Raw genomic sequence first — 27588 nt, 5'->3', positions numbered from 1 at the left:
CTTTCAGTTTTATTTGGGGACTTCGTTTCCTGTTGCTTATAAAAGCAATGGCATTGTTCTACCTCAAGTTTATTATGATTAAAAAAAGGTGTCACAAAATTGGCAAGACACGATTTGAAACGCGTGCGTAGTAAAGTATATAAAGTTTTGCATATCCAGTATTTGTAATGTAAATAAATTATTACGTACTATTGTTCACCAAAGAGTGGGCGTGACATAATCATGTTCCCTTTTGCTCCTTGATAAATGCTTTGTTCGAAGAAACGACGCACATTAATGGTTTTACTTTATGCATTAAAGGTACTCTATAGCAAATGAAATCCACTAAGAATAGCTGAAAGGAGGACGGAACATATGATCACCTTAGATCGCGTGTCAAGGCTCAGAGTATGTGGAAATAAACCTTCCAGGAACGCGGTAAAGTACTATTAACTTACAGTAAAGGTTAGAAGTTTATCTCAACATACTTATCCGTAGATATTCGGTTTTCTTAAAGACCTTAATTAAACGCGTGTATGCTGAGGCACATTGATTCCATTGATTGATTCCATTTCTGATATGAATGTGCTGATAATTAGATGTGAGTTGAAAGAAACTACAATGATGAAAGTTTGTATGTGAGTCAAAGTTAGGCTTCGGAAGTTTATTATTGATTATGAATGGATTATTATCATTGGTCGTATTCAATTTCGTATTCATATAGAACATTTAGATTGTGCTTGTTTATTAACTAATTTACAATTTTTAGCTAAAAAAATTGTTTGCTTGTCACGGGGGGGGGGGGGGGGGGGGGGGGGGTATTCCAAGCACCGACTCTGCCATACTACTTCTAACTTACAACGGTAGAATGGGATTTGCTAGAAGTGCAAGACCTTTCATTATCTATAACAAGGTCTGTTAACATAGGTCTTTTTCCTTTAATATACTGGGCCATTTAATGTGCATCAAAAGACCAATGTCTTTATTATTGATAAACTGATATAGCTGAAAAATAGGAATATTTTAAATAAAGGTCTGGGATGTTACAGTCTCCCATGAAGAGGAGGCTCTATTGCTCATACTGTAGTTTTAAACTTCTGATTGTATTCATGTAATCAACCATTTTTAAACAACTGTATTATATGGCACTATGATGGATAAACAATTATGGAAGATGGATTGACTCTTACATTGTGCATTTTGCAACTTTTTCATAACTGCAGTGTCAGTGCTGTCATTATTGCACATGGGCGAAGTCAACTGCGCCTAGCATGCAGTATGTTTAGCATGCAGTACGTATAGCATGCATATGTACTGTTGGACAAGTCATTTTACCATTTTTAAATCTTAGTTTGTGGCAGTACTGCGATTTACTTGCATTCTATGTAGTTTTAATAAATATTGTAAAGTACTAAGAAATGTTATGGTATGACAACACATTCAATAGAGGTTTCCTGTAGTATGGAATCTTTCATTATGCTTGATAAAGATCATAATACATTTTTGTAGTGGAAAAATTCAAATGATCTTTCTGTCACAGTTGTAAAACCTGTGAAATGTCAGATAGACATACAGATGTCACATTGTGATACCCACAGATAAATGGTGTCTATGTACACGAGAAAGTATACAGTACATGTAGGCCTAATAATATAATATTTAGATTTATTTCAGGCTTTCTCGATAAGATGCAGAGTTTATTACTTTTGCAAACCTTGCACGAGTTATTTGGTAATAGTTATTTGACCGTAAAGTCACCTGAGATTACTTTTACAGGTTGTTAAAGAAAGTTCTGTATATTTCAGTACAATATACGTTTGTGTTTTAGCACTTAGATAGTTAGCGGTTTGAGATCCTTGGACTTCACACACTCTTGTTACATGATGCCCGAACTTTTAAGCTAATTATGATAGATTTACTGATAAAATCTTTGCCAAAGAATGAACCTACAATGCATATCAACAAATCATTCGATTATTAACAATGATTAGCTGTTATGATTTTAAAAAATTGTTCCTTATTTGATGTATGAAGCTAATTTTTCTTGTTCGTATATTTGGTGGAAGATATTCATTCGTGCTATAGAACATACCATCAGATGACATTTGCTGGGCAATAAAAAAGGGAATATCCAGATATTTTCTGCATCTTTTTTTATGTATTTCAGCAGACTATGGAAAGGAAGATTGCAGATGGCTACCCACGTAGTAAGTTGACATTTACTGACATTAACATTGTGCTTAACACATAATCACATAATCTAATCTGTCACTGTAAGTGATTGCATGATTCATACAGTAAGTGGTTGCATTAATATGGATGGATTTATATATATATAAAATGTGTATATAGGGGGCGGCATGGTGGTGCAGTGGTTAGCACTGTTGCCTCACACCTCTGGGACCCAGGTTTGAGTCTCCGCCTGGGTTACATGTGTGTGGAGTTTGCATGTTCTCCCCATGTCATTGTGGGGTTTCCTCCGGGTACTCCGGTTTCCCCCCCACAGTCCAAAAACATGCTGAGGCTAATTGGAGTTGCTAAATTGCCCTTAGGTGTGAATGTGTGCGTGAATGGTGTGTGAGTGTGCCCTGCGATGGGCTGGCCCCCCCTCCTGGGTTGTTCCCTGCCTCATGTCCATTGCTTCCGGGATAGGCTCCGGACCCCCCGCGACCCAGTAGGATAAGTGGTTTGGAAAATGGATGGATGGATGGATGGATGTATGGATGGATGCGTATATAATGTGTATATATATATTGATTATCTATCTCTTTGTGTATCTATCTATCTTGGTATTCATTGTTTTGTGGAAAATACACAAAAAGCAAAAACTGTTTACGCTTAAAAAATTGGGATTGATCACTATCTGTCCTGCACGTGTATGTATACCATTTCCCTTTGATAAACTGGACCTTATAAATGTGCATCTGTGCACAGGCATCAGATCCTGTTCGACTGCCATCCACAAAGAACCATAACTTGTAAATGCAAATGAAACGCAGTCTCATATAATGTGCAAATCAAGCCTTTCTGGTTGCCGTGACTGACGATAATGACTGTAAATTAAAAAAAAAACAAAGAGGAATTTTAAACAGTGTAGAGGAATGATAAAATGTTATATTTGGGGGCCAAGTAATATTCATTACAAACAAGAAAATGCCTATATATATATATCTTTCAACAGATTGTCACATGTTTATACTGTACAGCTGCTTCCAGCACTTTTACACTATTTTATCATTTTGTTGTCTGCATATAGGTAATTTGTGAAATGATAACAAAGTTAAATCTTCAAAAGTGTGTTGAATGGGACCACATTGTAAATACCATCAACTCTATTAAATGCTCCCCCCCCCCCAAAAAAAAAAAAAGTGTCTGAATCTTAAGACAGACAGAAAGGAACAACTTGCATCACACAGGATCAGTATGACTGCATTTATTGGGGGCAAATCCACATCTTTGCCCTCAGACTTTGACACGCGTATCAGACCTCAATAGGGGATGCCCTATTCCGCAGTGTTGTGCCAGAGAAGTCAGGGGTTACTGATGAAGTACATGAAATTCAGAACAAACAAATCACAATGTCATATTGGCATCACAGCCTATTTGCGAATTAATAGAATGAAATGGCTTTTGATTGAAAAAGTAGCTTAATTAGCACTCATTTCATTATCTGCATCTACTGCCTTACTGTTGTGCATTTGATAAATGTACTTTGATTTGACTCGCGGTGCGCTTATGTCAGTGTCAGTGCAGTCGATTTCTCCGATTATGGCCCCCATGCTGCCATTTCCCTGCTGTATCTGCAGTTTCCTGCATTACAGTGGCTGTCACCTTTCCCCAATTTGTCCAAAATGTTACGTTCACCTGTAACAACGCATGATGTAAAAATACCGCAACAAGATGTAACAAATTTTCACTTCGTTATATAATAGCACCTGCGTTTTTTAATGGACAGCATGAATGCAATACGTAATAAATTTTGCATAAACTATTACATTGCTTTGGTTATTTTGGTTATTATAAAATGCGGGAGTTTTTAAATCACTTTTTAATGTAATACTGTGCATTATATTATTAACCACCCAAATGATTGTTGTCATTGACACTTTGTTGAGATATTACATAATGCGGTGTTACAGAAATGCCTGTAAAGAAAGTTCTTGTAAATGTACAATTTTTTTTCATACATCAAGTTTTGCTTGAAAATCCAAAATTTTGCAAAAAAAGTTGAGTACAAAAATGTGGGCCTAATTTATTTTTTTTTGCTTACACAACTTTAAATGAGGCCCCCTGTGATTGGGGAGACCACAGAAGTACACTCAACTCATTGTCATGTTCATGGAACCAGTCTGAGTAGACTTTCTCTTTGTGACATGGTGCAATATCCTGCTGGAAGTAACTATTAGAAGATGGGTGAATTGTTGCCATGATGGAATGCACATAATCAACGACAATACTCTGATAGACTATAGCATTTAAATCAATGGTTTTCAACCGATGTGCCTTACAGAAGGGGTGAAGTGGCAAAATAAAGTTTCGCCATAATATTTTATCACCACCATAAGCCTGAACTTTTAATACAAGACAGACTGGATCTATAGATTCATGTTGTATTACAGCAGAAATTGAGATTCACAAGACCAGGTGACAATTTTCTGTTCTCACAGTAGCTTCATTTTCCTATTCTTAACTGACAGGAGTGGAACCTGATGTGGTCTTCTGCAGTGGTAACCTCTCCACCCCAAGGTTTGACAAGTTGTGCATTCAAAGATGTGTTTTTTTTGCTCGCCACTGTACTGAAAAAGTGGTTGAATTACTGTAGTCTTCCTGTCAGCTTGAACTAGCCTGGCCATTGATCTCTGACCTACCTCATCAACAAGGTATTTCTACCCACAGAACTGCCGCTTACTGGATGTTGTTTTTGTTCTATGCACCATTCAGTGTAAACTCTAGAGACTGTTTTGTTGGAGATCAGCTAAGAAATGGCGATCAGCGGTTTCTGGGAGATCAGCAGTTTCTGAAATACTCAACCACCTTGTCTGCCATCAGTAAACATACTACAAAGTCACTTAGATAATGTTTGGTCCCTATTCTAGTGTTTGATCTAAGCGTTAACTGAAGTTATTGACCCATGTCTATATGAATGTATGCATACATGATTGGATGATTATACATTTGTACGAACGAGCATTTTTACAGTGTTGCTAATAAAGAGGCTGATGAATGTATATATACATATACATATTTATGTACAGTACTGTGCAAAAATCTTAGGCAGTCAAAGAAAATTGTTGAAATGATGTTGATGTTGGTGTAAAATTGATATTGCATCTAACAATAGTGAATTAGTAAAATGTGTCCATGGTTCAATATATCATGGGAACTAGTTAATAATATTAACAATTTAATTAAAGCAAGCGACCAAATTAGTACAACGTGGCCATCAATTAACTATACAGGAGGACGAAATTATCATGTGAGCATATAATAGTCGTGTAAGTAGCTATAGTTCTCTGTGTGAGAGAGAACAGTGCTGCGTTTATGAGAGTATGGTTGCGCATGTACAGTAAGAGAGCGTGATTGTGCATGTAAGAGGGTAGAAAAGTGCGTCTGAGTCATGGATTTCTCAAATAGCAAACATGAGGCATTTTGGTCCTCCACATTCCTGCACAGTTCTGAGATGTGGGTGTGCTTTGGGTCGTTATCATGCTGAGTAGTGAAGGACTGCCCTATTCGCCATAATCTTGATGGAACGGCATACCTTTGAAGTATGCTATGATAGCCATGCTGGACGAGATTGCCAAGGATGTGGTAAAGACAAAGAAACCCCAGACCATGTAACTGCCTCCTCCATATTTGATAGTGAGAAAGACACATGCAGAACTCATGCATACACCCACTTACAAATACACAGAATTTGAATTTGACTTTCACATAGGTTAATAGATAGGTATATACAGTTTAAAGCATGAATAATTATCATTTCAAGTAAACTCAAACTTCTGTACTGCTTCTTTGTATAACGTTAACATTCATTAATGAACATTTGAGGCAAGAGAATTCAAACAGCAGTTTACCAAAATCAAGCCAGCAGTATAGGTAGTGTATCACGCTGACAGCGAGTACAAAAATTTGCATTAGGTTCCAATCCAGTATAATTTTTGGGCCAAGGATACAACACGAAATGTGATCTGCTTTAGTATTCTCTTCCCTACAGTACTGATGTTTGGATCATCCTGTATAAACCTCAATCAAAACGATACAAGCTAGCAATGTATAGCGTCTAGCAATGTACAAATACACAGTGTAAAAGTATAAGAGGAGTACTGCGCATGAATTATTGCACCTGAGAAAGGCAGTGGTTGAGAGTTGTAATATTACTGTAAGATAATGATTGTGATCAACAGTATTGCACGGTAAAATGGATTACATAGAACACAATTGTGGTTCTAAGATAAATGTGATAGCAGCATTGTCATACAGTCAGCATGGGGGATTCTATGATGGCTAGGAACCAAACAGTTATTGTGCATATTCTGTCAGTGTAGTGCATGATGGGTGCAGTGTGGATAAGTCTTAGTTCAGTTCATTTTTGTGCTGTTGTGAAAGTGGGCAGTGGGCTCAGTGTCTTTAGAAGTGTGACAGCTTTGCGGAAGAAGGCAGTCAGGACTCTATAATGCTTGCCAGATGGCAGAAGTGTGAAGAGGTTATGTCCAGGGTGGGTCGGATCACTGCATATGTTCCTGGCTTTGTGGCTACAGTCGATTCTGAAGAGTTCCTCCAGGGTAGGAAGCCGTAAGCCAGTGTTCCTCTGGGCTGTTCTGATGATGCGCTGTAGGGCCTTCCTGTTCTCAGAAGTGCTGCTTGGGTACCATGATGTGATGCAGTATATGGTGATGGACTGGGTGGTGCACTTGTAGAAGCTGACCATGAGCTGTTGTAGAAGTTGTGCTTTCTTTAGGCTTCCCAGGAAATTAAGCCTCTGAAGTCCTTTTCTGGCCATGGCTGTTGTATTTAATGACCAGGATAGGTCACAGCTGATAGGGACACCAAGAAATGTGAAGTTCTGGACAGACTCCACCTTCTCGCCGCTGATGTTGATGGGGTCCTTGTGTGTCGATCTCCTGAAGTCCAAGATCAGCTCCTTGGTTTTCTTCGGGTTGAGGGTGAGGTTGCTATCCCAGCTACAGCTTGCCAAGTTCTCAACCTCCTCAGTATATGCTGACTCATTTTTGTTTGAGATCAGACCTGTCATCGATTAGTTTTGAAGCCAGCTTGTTTTGGAGTGATGGTGATGAAGGTGCAGCTATAGTCAATGAGCAGCATACAGTACATACATAACTGTCTCTCTGTTATAGATGCGACAGGGCAATGTGAACGGCCAGTGAGACAGCGTTAGGATGTTGTACAAAGCACTTCATTTACATTTACATGTAAGTGTTTAAGTGCTTTAAGATGCTGCGATGAATTTTCCCGATACTAGCTCATTAAGGACCCAAGCTATGAATACCATCTATCCGAACACTGTTGAGAAAGTGCAACAATTTTTATTATTTTTTTTTTTTTTGTACACATACACACACACACACACACACACGGAAAAGAGCTGAGTAAGAATACAGAGTACTACTTCAGGTATTTCTGAAAAAGGAAAGTTTTTAGTTGTCGCTTGAAGATAGCCAAGGTTTCCGCTGTTCGGACATCAAGGGGGAGTTCATTCCACCAACTAGGTGCCAGGACAGAGAAGAGCCGAGATGTGTGTCGTCCTTGTGCCTTGAGGGGTGGTGGGACCAGTCTAGCAGTGGTCTAGCACTTCATGATTATTTTGGTCAGGGCCATTGGATGATAGTCATTCTGGTACCTGAGTGCTGCATGTTTTGGAAAAGGGATGATGGCAGTAGTGTTGTGGCAGGTGTGACTATGGCCTTTTCTAAGGAGAAAAGTTGAACAGGCTGGTGAACAGTTACCATCAGCTGTCCTACGCAGTGCTTGAGGACTTACCCCGGAACCCCCTCCGGACCAACGGCTTTATTCCGGTTGATGTGGGTTAGGGTCTTTCTCATCTTGTGTTGTTGCAGCTTTAGAGCAGTCGATGGAACTCCATGCATTGGTGGCTTGGTGATGGGTTGGTTGTTGACTGTTGCGAACCGTGTGAAGAAGTGGTTCTGCTCGTCAGGGAGAGATTGATTAACTGTATTTGATAGGCTGACGCTATTGCCTTTGTAGTCTGTGATTTTTCTTTTTTTTTATATAATTCTGGAATACTGGTGTGAAATATGCAGACATGCTACTAAGAACTGTTTTTGATCCCCTTCAGATGTATTATTTTGAGTGTCGGTCACCATATACAGTAGTGAGTAACTTGGTATGAATATTGCTTAGGTTGTGTGTGCTAATTCAAAACCATAAGAACAAGGTTACTCTCACGGTGATCTTCTGAACTGCCACAGCATGTTCCAGAAGTGTCAGACACACAAGTTATCTCCTTAACACTTTGCCTGCTGAAATTCAGGCATCCAGGCTGGCCTAATTCTTCTAACCAAAAAGTAGTTTTACTCATATCATACAGTATCTACAATCCTGAATTCCACAACAATGCTATGAAACAAAATTGCTTAGTCCGCGTGCTCAGCAAGTAACAGACACTGTATTTAATAAAGATAGTATTTCAGAAGCACAGGTATTAATTGGTCTGTATGCAACTAATATTTATTGTAGGAGTATAGTGATTTCTATTAAAACAACATTTTACAGTGGCATGGTGTCTCAGTTGCTTGTCTCATTCCTTCATAGTTAAGGGGTTATGCTTTGTTTGTGTTGTTTTGTTCTCCGTATGTTAAAAGACACGCCTTCAGACTGACAGGCCTTTCTAAATTACTCAGAGTGGATGTGTGAATGTGTGCCTCATGATGCTCTGCGTCCTATATCCAGGGTGTGCCCCTATTTTCTACCCTCTGCTTCCTGTGATAGGCTCCAGGTCCCCTGACCCCAGACCCTGCACATCCACCCGCAATGAAATTAAAACCACGTGGAAAATCAAATAAAACAAAATGTAGTACAGGGTGGGATGTTGTCTCCAATAATCAACTGTTTAAAATGAATAGGTAGCATTCAACAGCTGCTAGTTTTGCTTGTAGCAAACTGGGTTTCACGCAAAGATAAACAATGTAGAAACACTAGATAGACATATTTATTTATTTTGCTGCCTATTCTTCATCTCTTTAAAAATACTGAGGTAGCCAGTGTGCTTGTGATCAAAAGGTGGCGGAGTGATGTCACTGTCGGGCCCTTGACTCTTGTCCCTAATCTCTCCAATGAATGACTGACTCTTCTTTGGATAAAAATGTCTCCCAAAGAAATAAAAAATATTCCAATGACCCCCTTTTCACACCCTATTGTTCTCACTTCTTCCTCAGGTAATGGTGACTGCTCACCCATGAAGGAGGCCTCGAGGATGCTGGTAGATTTATCAGTGAGAATACACAATGGGCAAAGTCTGCAGTGTTTCAGTTCCCCAAACAGTGAGTACCTTGATCCCGCCCCCCTTTCTTCATAACTGATTTATTAGCTGGAATATAATGCAGTAGCACGCTAGTCATGAAAACCCGGGAATCTTGCCAAACAGAACCACAACAGATGGTTCTAGAATAGCTAGATGGGGGCTTAATTTATGGTTTTGCCTGCTCAGGAGCAGACAACAGTAGGTGGGGAACAGGATAAAAGAGTAACCTTTATATTACTATGTCAATGGGATTAAAAGACATGCATGCATGGACTTGTCTGCATGGATATGTCGGCTTTACATGGAAGTGGCTGGAGTTCAGGGTCACTGGAGTGAGAAATGACAGCACAGCAATACATATACAATCATTTGGCAGAACAACTCAGCCAACGACATTACCATCATTGCTTAACTCTCCCTATGAAAATGCCACTCTGCCCCCCCTCACACTTTATTATGACAGTCATTTATTATCTGTCATTCAATAATCCTGCTCTCAGCACTAAAATATACCTTATTCATTAATTTTATGTTACTCATCAATCACAGGGGGGGGGGCATGGTGGTGCAGTGGTTAGCACTGTTGCCTCACACCTCTGGGACCCAGGTTTGAGTCTCCGCCTGGGTTACATGTGTGTGGAGTTTGCATGTTCTCCCCATGTCATTGTGGGGTTTCCTCCGGGTACTCCGGTTTCCCCCCCACAGTCCAAAAACATGCTGAGGCTATTTGACTTGCTAAATTGCCCATAGGTGTGCATGTGTGAGTGAATGGTGTGTGAGTGTGCCCTGTGATGAGCTGGCCCCCCATCCTGGGTTGTTCCCTGCCTCGTGCCCATTGCTTCCAGGATAGGCTCCAGATCCCCCACGACCCAGTAGGATAAGCAGTTTGGAAAATGGATGGATGGATCCATCACAGGTTTTTATGTTGACTATCATTGTTATTATTTTGTGAATGATACAGAAATACTTTGGTCCTTAAATACACTTTAAAAAAAATCTCGTCAAAAAGTGGTAAAATGGCAGAAAAATACTGTTATATTACAGTTTTTCTTAAAATTATTATGATCAAATTCCTTAATTAAAAGGGCAATTACAAAAGTTCAACAGATAAATACTGTTATTTTTTAGTTTGAATTAATATTATTGTGATCAAATACCTTAATTAAAAGGGCAGTGCCAAAAGTTCGACAGTTAAATATTGCTATTTTACAGATATCTCCTAAATTCCCCAAACTGTTCTCAACGAGCTGTTATGACGGATTTGTAATAGTGGCATTTCCACAGTCCCAGCTGAACAGCACATGGATATGACCAGTCAACGTAAATATATATGAAGATGAAGGACACAGGGGTCTGCATCTGGACCACCCTCTCAGTCCACTGCTTTATTCCTACTGTATACAGTTGTGAAGATGCAAAGGGGATACAGTCAGCGCCACCATGCCTTATTCAGAGCGCAAACATGCCTCTCAGTATAAACATTCAACATGACATTAACATAGTTAAACAAAAATACAGAGGTCAATGCTTCAGTTCTCCACACTGAGCATACGTAAGTTCTCCAGTGTGTCCAGTACAATCTATATATATATATATATATATATATATATATAGGCCTGTGATTGTATAAGTGAGATACGCACCTGAATAAAATTGTGAAGATGCAAAGGGGGTAACGTCAGAGCCACCACGTCTTCTCTACTGCGGGAGGTGACAGAATAATGTGAATATTTTAGTGCATTTACGAAATGTGAATATTTTAGTGCATTTCGTGCATAACGTATAGTGTTAGTAAATGTGTTACGTTCATGGTTCATAGAAAAATGAACTTGTTAACACAGTCTGACTGTGTGCATATCTTTGATGGCTAGAACTGTTTGCCCTCCACATAATATCACAATGAATAATGAAAATATAACACTGACATTTTCCCCTTTGCACTGCAAAGTAACCATACACACCATAAACGCCATATGAATTACACTTAACTACATAGATCAGCCATTGATATTCTTCCTATTTTTCTGCCAAATGCTGTGCCAGCCAGATGCATAATGTTTACAGCTTCTTGCCTCTCAAAGGGTGGGGTGGACAGCACTAGTGGGTAAGAGACCAGACAGGTGGGGTGCAACAGACATGAGGAAAGTTGTCTTTTTATGGCAATATTATGTAATATCTTTCTTCAGTGCCTATAATGAATAGCAACCTATAGATTTTACACAGACATGCCCACAACATGCAAAAGATATGAAAAGAAAAAAAAGGGATGTGGTCTCATTTTTTGAGATTGGGGGGGGGGGGGGGGGGGTGGACTAACACATGCATGGATGCTGAGTGTTTATTTCCTAATTCATGCCTGGTACAATGTAAGTAAGTTCAGACTATATCCCAGTATGGACTTGAATTTTTAATTGCCACATTAACTCTTCTACCTGAGGCATCGTACTTATGGCCCCAAACAAGACCAACCAAATTTGTTGCCATCATTACATGATAAAGTATTAACTGAAAAGGTATGATACATTGTATGGTAAATGTTTTCAATAACATTTTTTCAAATTTTTGACAATGCAAAAAATTTTATTTCTGTAAAACATATTAAATTATTTATTTATTTTAAAACAATGCTGTTCGGGTTTTTTTACTTTTAACGCCTTCCCCAAACTGTTCTCACAAAGTTGGAAGCATGGAAGGGTTGTCCAAAATGTCTTGGTAGACTGAAGAATTCAGTTCCCTTCACTGGAACTAAGGGGCCTGGCCCAACCCCTGAAAAACAGCCCCATACTATTATCCCTCCTCCACCAAACTTTACAGTTGGCACAATGTTGTCAGGCAGGTAATGTTCCCTTGCCTTCTGCCAAACTCAGATTCGTCCATCAGACTACCAGACAGAGAAGTGTGATTCGTCACTCCGCCGAACATGTTTCCACTGTCCCAGAGTCCAGTGGCGCTGTGCTTTACGCCACTCCATCCAATACTTAGCATTGTGCTTGATGATGTGATATTTGCGTGCAGCTCCTCAGCCATGGAAGCCCATTCCATGAAGCTCCAAGTGCACAGGTTTTGTGCTTCATCGTGCCCGATGAAGTTTGGAACTTTGCAGTTATTCAGTCAACAGTGTTGCCGACATTTAAGCACTGTGTGCTTCTGCACTTGGCGACCCCACACTGTTACTTTATATGGTTTGCCACTTCATGGAATATCTAGCAAGAAAGGAAGAAATTTCAAAAAACTGATTTATTACAAAGATAGCATCCTACTGTATGATAGTACCATGCTTGAATTCACGGAGCTCTTCAGAACGACCCATTCTTTCACAAATGTTTGCAAACCTGACTGCATGGCTAGGTGATTGATTTCATACACCTGTGGCAATGGGTCTGACTGAAACACCTGAATTCAGTGATTGAGAGGTGTGTCCCAATAGGGGAGAGTGTGGATAGTTGTAACATTTTTTTACATTTTGGCCTGCACCTTGTGGCTTTTCAAAGGAATCACATTCAAAATTTGTTACAACCTGTCTGCTTGAGTCTTCTAGTAAATAGCACAGATTTTATCTCTGTATCACAAACAGAAAATGACTGGTTTAACCTGAAGCACATGGAGTGACATGCTACAATTCACCCCATAGCCCCCCTTTCATAAATCTCTAGTGATGCTCCTGGTGTGAATGTCTGTGTGTGTGTGTGTGCGTGTGTGTGTGTGTGTGTGTGGGTGTGCTTGTGTGGTCAAGTTATACATTACATTCTGGGGACCAAATGTCCACATAATGTGATAAAAACTTGCTGTTTTGACATTGTTGGGACCATATTTTATGGTGTTTTTTTTTTATTAAATAGTTTAGCACCCTGGCTAAGTACCTTTCATTGACATGGTGTGTATGTGTTGACCACGAGCCTCGGAGATCTCTGGGGAGTATCTGTACCATGTGTTTATGCAGCCTGCCTGGGGTTTTTGGCTGCCTGCTACGTATAAAAGGGAGCTTCAGGGGTGGCTTGTCCCAGATAGAGCAGTGTGGCTCCTAATAACTGCACGGGGACCTCATTTCTTCTTACTTTAACCAGTCCACAGATGGTTTAAGGCACAGAATGTTGTGGTCATCTTTGCAGAAAGAGGTGTGATAGTGGCAATTGTACACATTCACCAAATGACTATGGGCAAGAATCTACAATGGATATCTAATGCTGAAATAGTTAATTTACCACTGTAGTTCAAACAAGTCTGCATTTCAATAGCAACAATATTAAGCAAAAGTATAAAAAAAGCAATTCAATGCATTCAGCGGCGATGTAAATTTAAAACATTGGTCTTGGTTGGGGACCTAGTATGAAATGCTACATCTCTAACAGGACCACTGAATGCATTGATGAATTTCATTTACTGACAATATGTTCCCAGCTTAAGGAACTACCACCTCCCAGCTGTGTGATGGTCAGATATGATTAGTTTTCTAAAAAAATAATGCATCATATTCAAAATCATCTAAAGGGTTTATTTCATTTTGCAGCTGATTTGATTAAAGTAGAGGAAGAGATTGGTGAAGAGGGCCTGAGAATGGATTTAGGCAAAGAAGAAACAGCCCAAAATAAGGTGGAGATATTGGAGACACGGCTGATTGGCAGTCCCAACAACCAAGAAGAAGGAGGATTAAGGCCAGCCGTCACTGCATTTCGATTACCCAGTTGTAAGTTCATTATGGTATCACTTGAAATATTTCAGCCATTTACTATATCTTTAAATCAGGAATTAACATTTAAATTTATACTACTACACCATATCATTTTATGCAGCATGTATTTCCTCAGGAACATAATTACTAATGCTAATGTATAATATTTTGCTGCTTAATGTGTGTCTTGTTTTTGTATGTAATGTGGAATCTCTTACATATTAGGGATTAATGGAGTACAGGGAGTGTTTTTTACTGTGGAAAACAATGCCTCAGTTAACATATTTCATATGAATCTGTTCCTCATTATAAACTGCATTTTACTCTGGGGAGCCTTTTCCTGTCATTAAGCAAAAACATGCATGACAATTTCTTGACTCTCAAACTACCAGTTTGCCCTGAAATAACACATACTTTGGCCTAATGTCAACTGAATTTAAACTAGGTGGAACCACTACAATTATTACCTAGTATGACTAGCTAATTGAAGGTTGGCAAATAATTTCGACTCAGCTAGAGTATGTGATACTGAACCAGTGTTGGTCCTGTTTTTCTTTACTGGTTTTCAAATTCTAGAATTCAGAATAGAAATATATTTAAAAATGAAGTGAGACATTACTAAAAGTCCGGATGATTATATCGGCCTATTTTGCTTAAATGCTTATCTGTCATTTAATGGAAACTCCAACAGTAAGTGTTGCTGGGTTTTTAGACACCCTTTACCCACAGCTCCGCCTCACGTTCCACATTGCATTGGAAACCTTGGGCCTGTCTGCTCTGTGGTAAGTTAGACCCTGCAAGCAGCCGCCGGCAGATTAAAAGACGAGGGTAAAGTGCATCTTTAGGGTGGATCTGAAACTTCTCCTTACCACGCTGCAAAGACACCGATTACCATCTGCAGCATATCTTACCATCTGAGGCATACAGTGTTTTGTTCTTGGGCTTGTCTGGCAGAACATTACGTTCCCTCAAGTTGGATGTTTCATACTCCACGTTAAGTCCTTCACCGTATATCCACTAGAGACACAATGAAGGATCACACACAGACTTTGATAGGTAAAGTGTGTAATGCACTGGTTTATTTATCTCTCCAGTGTTCTTAAACTGCAGGGTCAGTGGAGAGCTCAGTGTCTTGGTGCACGGTCACTGTATGGGGGACAGAGCTTGGAGTGATGTGTGGTTGTTACTGTGTACCCGCAGGTGACAGGCCCTTCCAGTGCAGCCAGTGTGGAGTTTCTTTCACGCAGAAAGGCAACCTCTTGCGGCATATCAAGCTGCACAGCGGGGAGAAGCCCTTCAAGTGCCCCTGCTGCAGCTATGCCTGCCGCCGCCGCGATGCACTGGCAGGCCACCTCCGCACACACTCCGGTAAGTCGCACAGTCGAGTAGTTGTTAACAAGCAATGTAGCAGTGAAGAAACCATATAGATGGTACTGCTGCCAAGTACTTTTGTTGCATACTGGATTTGAACATTTCTGCACTGATTATCACCATGTTCTACATCAAAATCTCCCCAGTAGGTTGCATTGCTTTTTATCAATGTACTAAGTATTGCATACTCATACAGTAATGACTCCCTAGCAGTCAGACTAAGGGCTTGATTCCTTGGCTGGTGTCTGCTTGGCCCCACATCTGCTGCCTTGGCCAGTTCGGGGAATTGCACTACTAGAAACCAAATTTAAATATGCAGTGATAACCCCATAATGGCACGCAGGCTACTCTTCTCTCTCTTTCTGTTGACCTTTTTTTGTTCTCGGTTTCCTGTTACATCAGACCTCATTCTATACATTCATATTTATTTCCATGTTGTCATCTTGGTTAAGAAATGTTTGTTTGCTGAATTTTAATGATTAAAATGGTTTTATATAGAGAATTTAGATCATTTACAAGTGATATGTTTTCTTTACTATTGTATGTTTTCATAAGTATTAATCTTTAAAAAAATACCAAAAGCATTTTTTAAACCCAGAGAGCAGCACACTGAATATTTGATCCTGAACTACATTAAGGAAAGTAAACTTTAATACATAGAAAAAAACTCAATACTCATCATCAGAAATAAAGCTGGAGAGAAATGGAGAGAGATTGACAATCCCATTGAAAATTGGTGGGATGACCTAAAGGGCACTTTGTAGGAACTTTAAGTTTTTGCAGAATTAGGACTCCATAGCTTAATTGGGGACAATTGATAGGAAATTATCACTACTACTACTAAGGTCTCATTAACAGAAAATGTCTGATAACATGACATGATTTAACTTGGTTTCTGGCTTTACACTACAGAATATAATATTATAAAATATTTGCCCAATTGCATATTGTGAAGTGTTGTTAACGGACTGACATGTGTTAGTTATGGTACTATGGTGCTATCATGAATGAACAAGAATGTGCAAAGACTTCAGTTTGGGTAAACTTTGGATTCCATAATGTAAATGGACACCTAGACATGAGGACAGATATGTCCCCTGATTAAGAACATCATGCTTACGGGAAACTCATTCTTAAGAACAGACTGCCATAAAGCCTATTATTTTAGAAAAGTGAGTCAAATACAATGGTTCATAATAATGAACTTTGTGATGCTCATGAAAGCATTGCGTGGCTTCTGCTTGGAATCACAGTTCAATGCAATTTTGAGAAAAAGATTTTTTTTTAATTGTTTAATATTAAAACTGCAAACACAATTAGGAACAGTTGTAAACCAAAATAAGGCAATATGTTTGTCAATGTGTCTGAATAACAAAACTGAAGAGAAACCCATTTGCACACTAAAAATAAAATACATAAAATAACTAAAACATCAAAACTCAAACTGCATCATAACAATCATAATAAATAAATTGAGTGTAGGAAGTAGGGACGCATATCTGTAGTCATAAACAGCCCCCCACTCCCCCCCTTTTTTAGCTCAGTAGGAATTTTCTGGTAAAAATACCACAAATTCCACTGGGAGACTAACTCACAGATGCTGATTCTGCCTTGCCACGATCATACACATGATGTTGTTTCAAAAGAGTTAGCATGTTAGATGTGTTTCCAGCAACATATCCAACATATGCCATTCCCAGGTACAGTATAACAGAGCTGACAGACAGTTGTAGTCTTAATAATTATGGAATGGTCTTAATTACATTAATATAGTTTATGTATGAATTACTTTCATTTTGCCATTGGAACTGAAAATGATGTAACTGAATGGCACATGGTGAATATGTATACCATTACAACCCTTGTGTTTACTTTAAATATAGACATGAACTGCTGCAGCAAAAACTGAAAAATAAATTGCGATACATATTAAATCAGCAAACAAGTATCGATATAATATTGAATTGGGATGCAATGCAGTTAGCAGACAAAATGTTCTAATTTGTTGGATTTATGTGGTAGCTATAACAAAATTGGTGCTAGGCTCACAATTTATATCACTATTTTATTCATCGAAGATTGCCTCACCATTAACACTCAAATCGCAAGCTACCCACAACTCACAAGTAATGAAACTATTTTTAGGGTTTCAGTCATGAAAAAAGTTGTAAACTACAACCAACTTGTATGCAACTAAATCATATGAAAACATAAGATATGTAAAATCATGTATTGTAATTAAATATATGCTTGATTCAGATAAAAAAAAAAGATTATTCAACAATTGAACATAATTTCAGCCTAAAACTGGAAAGTACCTGAAGTTCTAAAGTAAATCAGACCATCAGCCTGAAGATGCATGACATTCTTGAAGTAATAGTGAGAGTGACAGTTATAAACACTCCTCCGCAGGTTCTCATGATTGTATCAGTAAATAATGTGAGGCTTTCGCTCATGGGATGGACCCTCCAGCTAGTAGCGCATTCAACAGAGTTACCAAAACCCCACATGCAACACTTTACCCCCCTCTTAACTGTAATTGCACCTTCTGACCACAGTGAATATTGCAAAGCAGCTGCTATTAATGTATATAGAACAGGTGGTGGTACCTGCTGACTGTAACAATAGAGGAATCTATTTTAAACCGCATGAACATTATATCTGGTGTCCTAGACAATGAAGGCTGAGTGAAAAACAACAGACTGCAGCCCTGGAAATCCAGAGTTGTTCACTCTGTGTCCCATCCACATCCAAACAACTAATCTCTGCTAAACCCAACCACCCATTCTTCTTCCAGACAATTATTCAGCAAAGGGTCATGGTGGACATGGAGGAACCAAGCACAGTTCATTCTGAGGGGATAGGGCTGGGTGATGTAAACAATATACTGTCACATTTGCAAGGGTTAGCAGTGGGAAATCCCAGTGAGAAGTTACCCAACACTGGGCAGTATGTTCCAGTATATTGCTCCAGGATGCCTTGTTAGTCTTGAGACTCCATTGTGCCCTGGACGGAACACAAGTCTCATCAGTCCAAAGGACATTTTCTCAGAAACTTTGTCTTGTCAACATGCGTTTTTACGAATTCCACTCTGTCAATAGTGGGGTCCTCCAGGGTCTTCTTCCATAGTGGGGTCCCCATCAGTTTCAGAGTGACCTCGATCCGTCCCCGCCACTTACAGGACAAAAAAAAAAAAAACAGCATCTGCAGTCTTTGCACAAGGAAAAAGTATCCCGTCAATACTGCGTTTATCGAGTTGCAGCACAGACAGTTGGCATTAGCGTTTACTGAGAAGCCTGTATTTTGTTATTGTTAAGAGGTCCTGAATCGTACGAGCTGCCTCATCGGTGCCTGTCAAACTTGTAGTGGTAACCATAGTGACCACTAGGCCGATCTGATGGATTGAATAGAAGGCTGAAGCCAACAAAACGGCAAAAAACAATTACGGCGTTTTCTGAAAAACCAGACGATGTAAGTAGGCTATCCCTTACTTGTTGCCTGTTTAACTAACAACAGGCAAAAAAACAATTACAGCGTTTTTTCAAAAACCAAATTATGTAAGTAGGCTATCCCTTACTTGTTGCCTGTTTAATTTACAACATGCTAAATATGAATGCCTTTCTAGGGTATCGATATTATGCTAATGTTAAAATTAGTGCCGTCAGCGTTAATGTGTTAAGGCAGTTTTGACGCAGATCTGACTCTCCGTGCATAATCGAGCGAGCATAGCAATGTTTCGTTACGAAAATGAGCGAAGAGACGTCTGCTCAGGACTGCCGTTCACACACAGACAGGACGTTCGCATAGCCTATCTTAGATTGGCCTTCTTCTTGTTATAGTAGTGCGCTTTTACAGCATCAACAGTATTTCTTTCGAATAGAATACTCAAGCGTGGCTAAATTAGGCCTAACAGTGTGTACATACGTATTTCATTTTCAAATATAAATAGACTACATAGATATATGAAAATACATAAATTTGCATATGTTGTTAATGTGTTCGCAAGGCACACTAAATGGAGAGTGAATTATTTCCGTTTTATTATTTAGTTGTTTTTTGTACATTCTATTTTCTCAAAGAATTAGTATGCTGAAAATCAGTTAATGTTTAAATAAAACATGTTATGCATAAGGCATAAGGATTTGGTTGGTGATTGATTGGCACACTAACAAATGAAAGGTTTCACTACAGTGGTTGTGACACATGATACGTGCTGGAATGCATCTTTAGAATTCAGCGTTACTGCTTTCAGCCCTCCCTCTGCTGATTGGCCCAACTCCCTGACGCAGTTCCTAGAGGTGAATGAAATTGAGCGGCACTTGCCTGGCTAAGCTTGGTCCCCCCCAATTCAAAAATCCTATCTGTGTCCACTGTTCCTTGGCACTATTTCTACCATCCGCACTATCCTTCTGATCAACCCGGGCTTGCATTTCCTCTTCCATCCACATCCTGGGAGGTTGGCTACAGTCCCATGAACCTTATACTTTTTAATAATATTGACAGCTGTGGTCACAGGAACATGAAGCTGCTTGGAGATGGTCTTATAGCCTTTACCTTTAACATGGTTATCGATAATCTTCTTTCTGAGTTCCTCAGACAGCTGTCTCCTTTGCTTTCTCTGGTCCATGTTCAGTGTGGTGCACACAATGATACCAAACAACACGGTAGCATGTTCTTTGAATGGCTGATGAAAAGCTTGAAGGCACCTGTGATACTAATTAAGGTTAAACACTTAGTTTGAAACATGACTATAATGTAAGGATAAATAGTCTCTTTACGGGTGCCAACAAATCTGTCTGTATTATTTTAGCATACCTTTGTAAAATAATCCAGAAATATTTTTTTGGAATTTTATTGGTTTACTCTATCACATAGTAAAGGCATGTAGGTATACATTAGACATTTGCTTTTAATTGAATCACTTTTCAGGATAAATAAAGCATTGTTTCAATGAGCTGTAAGGGTACCTAAAAATTTGTCCACATCTGTAAATTGTGTCTCATATTGGTTACTAATGGGACACAGCATTTTATTTTTCACTACAAGACAGGTGACAGCTCTACAGAACCCATTCCCTGGAACAAGCAGTGAGGCAGTCAGAGACAAAAACCTAGGAGCAAACCATAGCGTCAGTGTTTTCTAGTATTACACTTTACAACAATAAAATTCATCTACTTTACAACAACAACAACAACAAATTTATTTTTATATAGCGCATTATCACAACATTACATTGTCTCAAAGCGCTTTACAGCATCCTCACCCAAAGCCCCCAGTGAGTAAGTCATAGGCGACAGTGGCAAGGAAAAACTCCCTAGAAGGAAGAAACCTTACAACCTAGAAACCCTCCCTAGAAGGAAGAAACTTTACAACAATAAAATTTATTTGTGTATGATTTATTTGCTCAAATTAGTTTTCAGTTTGCAGTTTATTCAGTTTGTCAACTTTTTCCAAGTACTGAATTTGCGTAAGTGCAATTCTAATGGAAATTTCAACAAAAGTGGAGCCTTGAAGAAGTAAGGATATCAAGTAGCTGTATTGTGATAATGATCAATAGCAACTAGCTGAGTGAAAAGTAACGCAGTGATTGTTGCTATCAATTTCAAATACTTAACGTGTTAAGATTAATGCAGTTAACAAGAATAACAATCTCATCACACAGTGCATTATAGGGCAACCATATAAACTACATAAGTGATTGCAAGGAGCAATTTTTTATACTGTTGTTGTATCTGAAATATATATCATTTGTGATTATTCTACATTAATTTGGTGATTGATTTTCCATTCAAATGTGCATTATAACAAGCAAAGAAAGTCATCAATTGCAATTAATTCACTGCAAATTGTGTAATGTATTAGTTATTCTTTTTAAATCAATTGACAGTCCTCACAGCACCTGATATGAAAAATAATATCCTGCAACCCCCCCCCCCCCCAACCTTAGAAAGGTTAAGAAACCCTAGTGTAATCCAATACATAAATAAAGGTTACAGTTAATTTGTTTTACTCCATTTCCATTGTTGTATTTTTTTAGTGGGAAAACCATATAACTGCAACTTCTGTGGGAAAAGCTATAAGCAGCGTTCATCATTGGAGGAGCACAAGGAGCGCTGTCATAACTATGTGGAAACCATCAACACAAACATCTTGGCCACAGAGGAAGGTAACAATTAAAGACCAAATATAATAGCATGTTATTTTTAGGGTTATAAGATGGCAATGTATAACACTGATGCCTCTCATCTCTACAGTTGGTGGTTTAAGTTCCACCTCTGGCTCTGTATGTGTGGAGTCTGTGCATGTTTTCCTCTATGGAAACTGGGAAGTCCTGTTCCAGGTATCCCCTTGCATTGTGCCGTGTGCTTTCTAAGATTAGCTCCAGGGTTATTGTGACCTTACAGAATATGTGATAATGGGTGATGAAACATTGTTATTGTATCCCTGGTAAATTTCGTTGTGAATGAATGTGTACACAGAAAAATGAAAAATTGCATGTGTATAAAGACTTTGCATTTATAAAAACATGGCATATGCACATATGTACACAATTTCCCCTTAATAAATCAGGACTATCTAAGAAATATGCATATGTTCACAAGCTTGAGATCCTGCCTAGTTTTCCCAGGGTTGCATATGTACAAAAAGAGTTACACTAAGTGTAAATTAGGCATCAAACATTCAACTCATAGATCCAGGTATAGCCTATAGTCAAAAGAATGCTTTATGGCATAATGGATTTCTCAACTACATAATGGAAGGATGAGAAGTGAATGAGTTTTCAAGAAGCACTAATTATTATTTTTCACTTATTTGTTTACTCTTTCTAATCAGTGTACTTGAGTGCCCTGACATTGTGACACAAGTGCTCTAAGACCACACGAGTAGCCTGGCTTCCAACATAAATTACAAATAGAAATTAATTAGCATATGTATTAGTGTAAATTGATTTTATTTTCAATTAAAAGTTTAACCTTGCTGATTGAACCGCAGCACTGATCATTTTACAGAATTTGCTTTCAACAACATATGCGTAAATTTTCCCTTTGCAACCAGGAAAAATACAGCCCACAGGCGCTCATTAAGACAGAGTGTTTATTCGTAAATATGCTTTGATTATGTGTTTTCAGACCCTGCCTGGACACCAGGCTTCACTGGGAGTCTATGGCTTTGTCTCAATGCAGGCCCCTTTGAAGGACATGGTCAGCATAGCCTTCGTAGCACAATGAATCTTTGTGTATGTGGGCAGTGATGGACCCATCTGATGGATCATTTGTAGCCAGGGAAAGGAAGGACACATTTCTAGCCACATTTGAAGGAGATTTTCAAAGCAGTCTTATTGTGCCACTGTGACACATTCGCTGCGACGCAGCTAAAGAGAGTTTCATGCATAGTTTGTGCTTAGGTAATGCTTATTGAACACATAGACTTACAATGGGGTATTTTAGATCTGTCTGGATTCTCTGCACAAGACAGGATTAACTACCATTAACATTAATGATCATGACTTTCACATGGTGTCAGCAGTATTGGCTTGCAGTATTCTTTCATTCTGCTGCCTGCGGGTGTGGAGAAGCATTTTGTTGAAACCCGAAGTAGCACTTTATCATTTCATTTGTCATCTTTAGCCATTGGCATTTGTAAATATAGTTAAGTCATGAGTTTTGAGTTTGAGTGTTTAATTTTCAGTTTCTTTCCTTTTTATTATACTAGTTCGGTAGTTAGATTGCTAACTCAGTTGTGTGTGTGTTAAAGCTGAGATAGATGCTTCGAAATGGCAGACACTGCAGCTAATGTTGACTTCATTCTAAAGACGTCCTTTGATGAAGGAGAGCAGAGTTAACAAAGAAGTAGCTGACTTACTAAAAAAAGAAAAAAAGGTGTTTTTTTATCATATGGCCAACTGTCCCCAGCGTGCTTCCCCCATTTTAAAAATCACCATCTGCCACTGCATTGTGATAATGTTCAAAAGTCGAAAGTTGGTTTATCGAATGCACAGCAGTACAGAATACAGAAGTAGATGCCTCTGCTTATGACTGTTCAAAAGTCCTCTTCTTGGTTTTTTATTTACAGTCGCTATCATAGGACTTGGCAATCATAAAGATTTTATTTGCATATTATATGAACTTGCAGTTCATTTGCATGAGTGATTATGATTTGTGAGCGGCAACTAGGCAGGATCAGACGTTGGTGTATGTACACAAAGACAGTTCTAATTTATCAAAGGGAAATTGCATACATATGTGCATATACCCGGTCTGATAAATCCTTTTTTTTCTTAATTTTTTTTAATGATGAAATTTGATGAAGTTAAAGATAAATGACACCCTATATCTGTATATGTCAGGCTGTTCCTAAAAATGGAATGTTATACCTTAGCAGACATAGCAGTGATCTGCATGTCTAAATATTGATCTATTTGAATTGGTAAGTATGGGAAATACTTGTATGAGTAAAAATTGATTCTTGTAACCGTGTGTAACCAAATTAGACTCTTGGACACTTTGTCCCACTTACCTCTCTTTTATTGCATGTTCTTAACACAGTGGAAGGTAGCACAGAGAAGACATCTTTGTTGGAAGCTGTTTCCTTGGTGCCTTTCAACCAGCCACCAGTAACTGAACGACTACCGAGCACTGTAGGGAAAAGGAAAAGCACTGCACCTCAGAAATTTGTAGGTAAGTGCAGTAGTACTTGAAAATGGAAGCTTGCATTGAGTACAAAATTACTAAATGAAGATTCTTAATGAGCATGTGAATTAGCATCAGTTTGAAATAAAATATAATTGTTTTCTCTATGTTTAATTTGTGTGTATTCAGTCAATATTTAAAAGAACTTGGGTAGGTTTGGGGGGTGGCATGGTGGTGCAGTGGTTAGCACTGTTGCCTCACACCTCTGGGACCCGGGTTCGAGTCTCCGCCTGGGTCACATGTGTGTGGAGTTTGCATGCTCTCCCCATGTCGTCGTGGGGTTTCCTCTAGGTACTCCAGTTTCCCCCCCACAGTCCAATGCTGAGGCTAATTGGAGTTGCTAAATTGCCCATAGGTGTGAATGGTGTGTGAGTGTGCCCTGCAATGGGCTGGCCCCCCATCCTGGGTTGTTCCCTGCCTTGTGCCCATTGCTTCCAGGATAGGCTCTGGACCCCCCACAACCCAGTAGGATAAGCAGTTTGGGAACTGGATGGATGGGTAGGATTGGGCTGCAGACACAGCAAATCTGGTTTTTGCATTGTGGTTTGTTGCATTGCTGTTGATGTCATTGAAAGCAAAAAAACTCAGCCCACACAATGCCTTATATGAATGTCACTGTAATATTTCAATGGTGCTTTCCAGCATTATATGCCCATTAAAATGCCTGTGCCCATTAAGTATGTTAGAAGACTGTTGGCAAATAAACTGATACCATTTCCAATCGGCATCTTCATAATGCAATGTTCTTTCTGGTGATTTTGATTGATTGTTTAAACTGATTGCATAATGTAATAATTATTAATATTATTAATAATTACCTTTCTGATAGTACAATCTGTTTTAATATCCATTTACTTTTGTCATGAATATGGCTGTACAGTAGCTGCTGGCATAGAATGAACTCGTGACCTCATTGCCTTTGCAGGCTCTCTCAGTTAGGGATTTAAGCTATGGTGTGTTTGTTCTCTCCACAGATGAAAAACTGGCGTACTACAGGTACCAAGCCGGCCTTAAATATGAGAAGGAGGCAGAGCTACTGCAAGCTCACATAATGGACCATGCTATTAACAATGCTATCTCTTATTTGGGCACCAATGCGTTAAGGCCTCTTGTCCATCACCCAACACTTTCAGTGACAGACATTGGGCCTATAGTCAACCCTCTCTATACACATATGTATCAACTAGGGCCGCAAATGGAGCAGGCTAACAGGCAGACTTTTTTACCTCATCCATCCATTCAATTAGATTCCCCTTCCTCCATCAACAGCTCTTTGTCCCTCATTCGTCCTAAGAATAGTCTGACTACCCAGGAGGACTCCCCCTGTAACAGTGGCACTGAATCTGCTAGCTTTGATTGCAGCAGTCTACAGGACAAGCCTGGGAGCTCCTCTAATCATGTTCCCTGCCTCAGGTATAGCACGACAGTTGGTAAAGAAGAGGTGCGGGAGATGGGGTCAGGTTGCATGGATTCCTCTTTTGACCACTGTGTCACCAGAAATGTTTACCACGTCTTTAGCAGGGAAGGCAAGGAGATGAGAAGCTTTAAGTGTGAGCATTGCCATGTGCTATTCCTTGACCATGTCATGTACACTATCCACATGGGCTGCCATGGATACCAAAACCCTTTGGAGTGCAACATATGTGGTCGCTGCAGCCAAGATCGTTATGAATTTTCCTCGCACATTGTTCGTGGAGAGCATGTTTTTCACTAGAGAAGTGAATTTCCACGTACTGTTTGAGAAGTCTTCCTGGAGGACATCCAAGTAAATGCTGCCGATGAAGACATACTGCATGTGCATTTATAGCAATGCTTATTAAGCCCATTTAAATCTACTGTAACAAAGATAACACCTCTTGGAATCAAAGATTCTGTTTTATTGGAATGCATAGAGTAGAATGATATTTATTTCATCAGCTGTATGAAGGCTTAAATGTCATGACTACCATTCATTTCTGGATGGTTATTAGTCTGATGCTTCTTTCTCTAGAATGGTATACTGTTGAAACTTTCATAGAGCATCCACATAAATGGTTTTAAGATAACGTAAATTTGCATATATTGACAATGATAAAAAGTATTGTCACTTTAACTGAGACTTTGCACTTATGGAACTAGTAAGTTGGAGCCAAACATGGCTACCTCCATTTTCATTGGCATTGGTTTTTGAGCAAGCCTCAATATTTAAGTTTTAAATGTCTTTTCATCATTTAATTGTATGGTAATTATTTATAAAACTACTATACTATATAAAACAACTCTCAGTGGTCTAATGTTTAAGTTGTATGACAAATGTTTCTAGATTTTATTCATTCTTCTTTTTATTTTGTTAAGAAAGAATCAGAATTATACTCCCATCCTATGTGTAAGAAATTTGCATGTCCTGTCCGTATCAAGTGTGTTTCTTACTGCAGACGAAAGACATGCAATAGCGTGAACTGGTATCGCAGAATTGCCCATAGCATTGCTTGTGTGTGTGTGTGCCCTGTGATTGACTGGCATCCTACCCACAATTTACCCACAAGTCTCACACTGGTGCTACTTGGGATAGACTGCAGGCTCCAATGGCCCTGGTCTGCATAAGCATTTAGAATGTGTGAGGTTTGGAATTAGGCTTTATAACTGTTATCAAAAGACAGCTAGCACTCTCTATATTTACTTTTCTGATGCTCTGTGTGATCAGTCTGTGAAAGATGCATTAGCTTCTATTTTTATCACATTGTGTGTATGTAAGTAAGGTTTACTTGATAGTTGAAATCAAAATAAAAACTTGTGTTGGCACACATTTTTGGTTCTGGGGCTTACCGGTAGTGCCATATAATTATGCTATTGCATATTGCCCACAATTCTTTAGGCTATATTATGTAATTATATAATTATGATTTCAATTTCATTAGTTGTTCAGTTTTGAGCATTGAATGTGTATATTTTATTTACATACATGACATTCTTTTTATTTCTTGTATTATTTAATTTTCACAGTCATATATTGATACATAAATGTAAAACTATCAATCGCAAAAAAATTCCTTAACTGATTTTGTTTAAACATGACAAACTGTAGTGATATGTATGTCCTATTGCATTTATAGCAAGATTATGCAATGCGGTTACGTACAGTAATATAAATTTTTCTTTTCATATTGATTTTTTACTTAGGAAAAACTATAAAATTTCAGTAAAGTTAATGAAATGGGGGACATTTTGTAAGCATTGCATGGATTCTGTACTGTATAATTTACATGTTGCTAATAATCTGTGAACCTGCTGAAGTTTATTTGCCTGTCGCTGTGCCGCAGTTGTATGACTGAATACTGAATATGGTTGTTTTCTTTTAAAAATGTACATCCCTTTACAGTAAACCTTCTTAAAATGAA

General features: G+C 38.8%; 1 protein-coding gene across 8 annotated transcripts; it reads left to right on the top strand.

The window, feature by feature from the left end:
* Nucleotides 1-235: 235 nt before the first annotated feature.
* LOC125733011 (zinc finger protein Helios-like) lies at nucleotides 236-27588 on the top strand. 8 transcript variants are annotated; one of them, XM_049006010.1, is made up of 9 exons: nucleotides 280-417; nucleotides 2150-2186; nucleotides 4677-4725; nucleotides 9396-9500; nucleotides 13989-14165; nucleotides 15351-15518; nucleotides 21559-21687; nucleotides 24068-24199; nucleotides 25186-27588. In XM_049006010.1, the coding sequence occupies exons 2-9, from the start codon at nucleotides 2172-2174 to the stop codon at nucleotides 25923-25925; spliced, it is 1515 nt and encodes a 504-aa protein (XP_048861967.1). In that variant the 5' UTR covers nucleotides 280-417; nucleotides 2150-2171; the 3' UTR covers nucleotides 25926-27588. The 8 variants fall into 8 exon arrangements, with proteins under 8 accessions (XP_048861966.1, XP_048861964.1, XP_048861972.1 ...); XM_049006011.1 differs by having other exon boundaries at nucleotides 286-444; nucleotides 2147-2186; XM_049006012.1 differs by having other exon boundaries at nucleotides 313-417; nucleotides 2147-2186.

Source organism: Brienomyrus brachyistius, chromosome 1 (assembly GCF_023856365.1).
Source record: "Brienomyrus brachyistius isolate T26 chromosome 1, BBRACH_0.4, whole genome shotgun sequence".
NCBI lineage: Eukaryota > Metazoa > Chordata > Actinopteri > Osteoglossiformes > Mormyridae > Brienomyrus > Brienomyrus brachyistius.
This window is presented reverse-complemented; position numbering and strand designations above follow the sequence as displayed.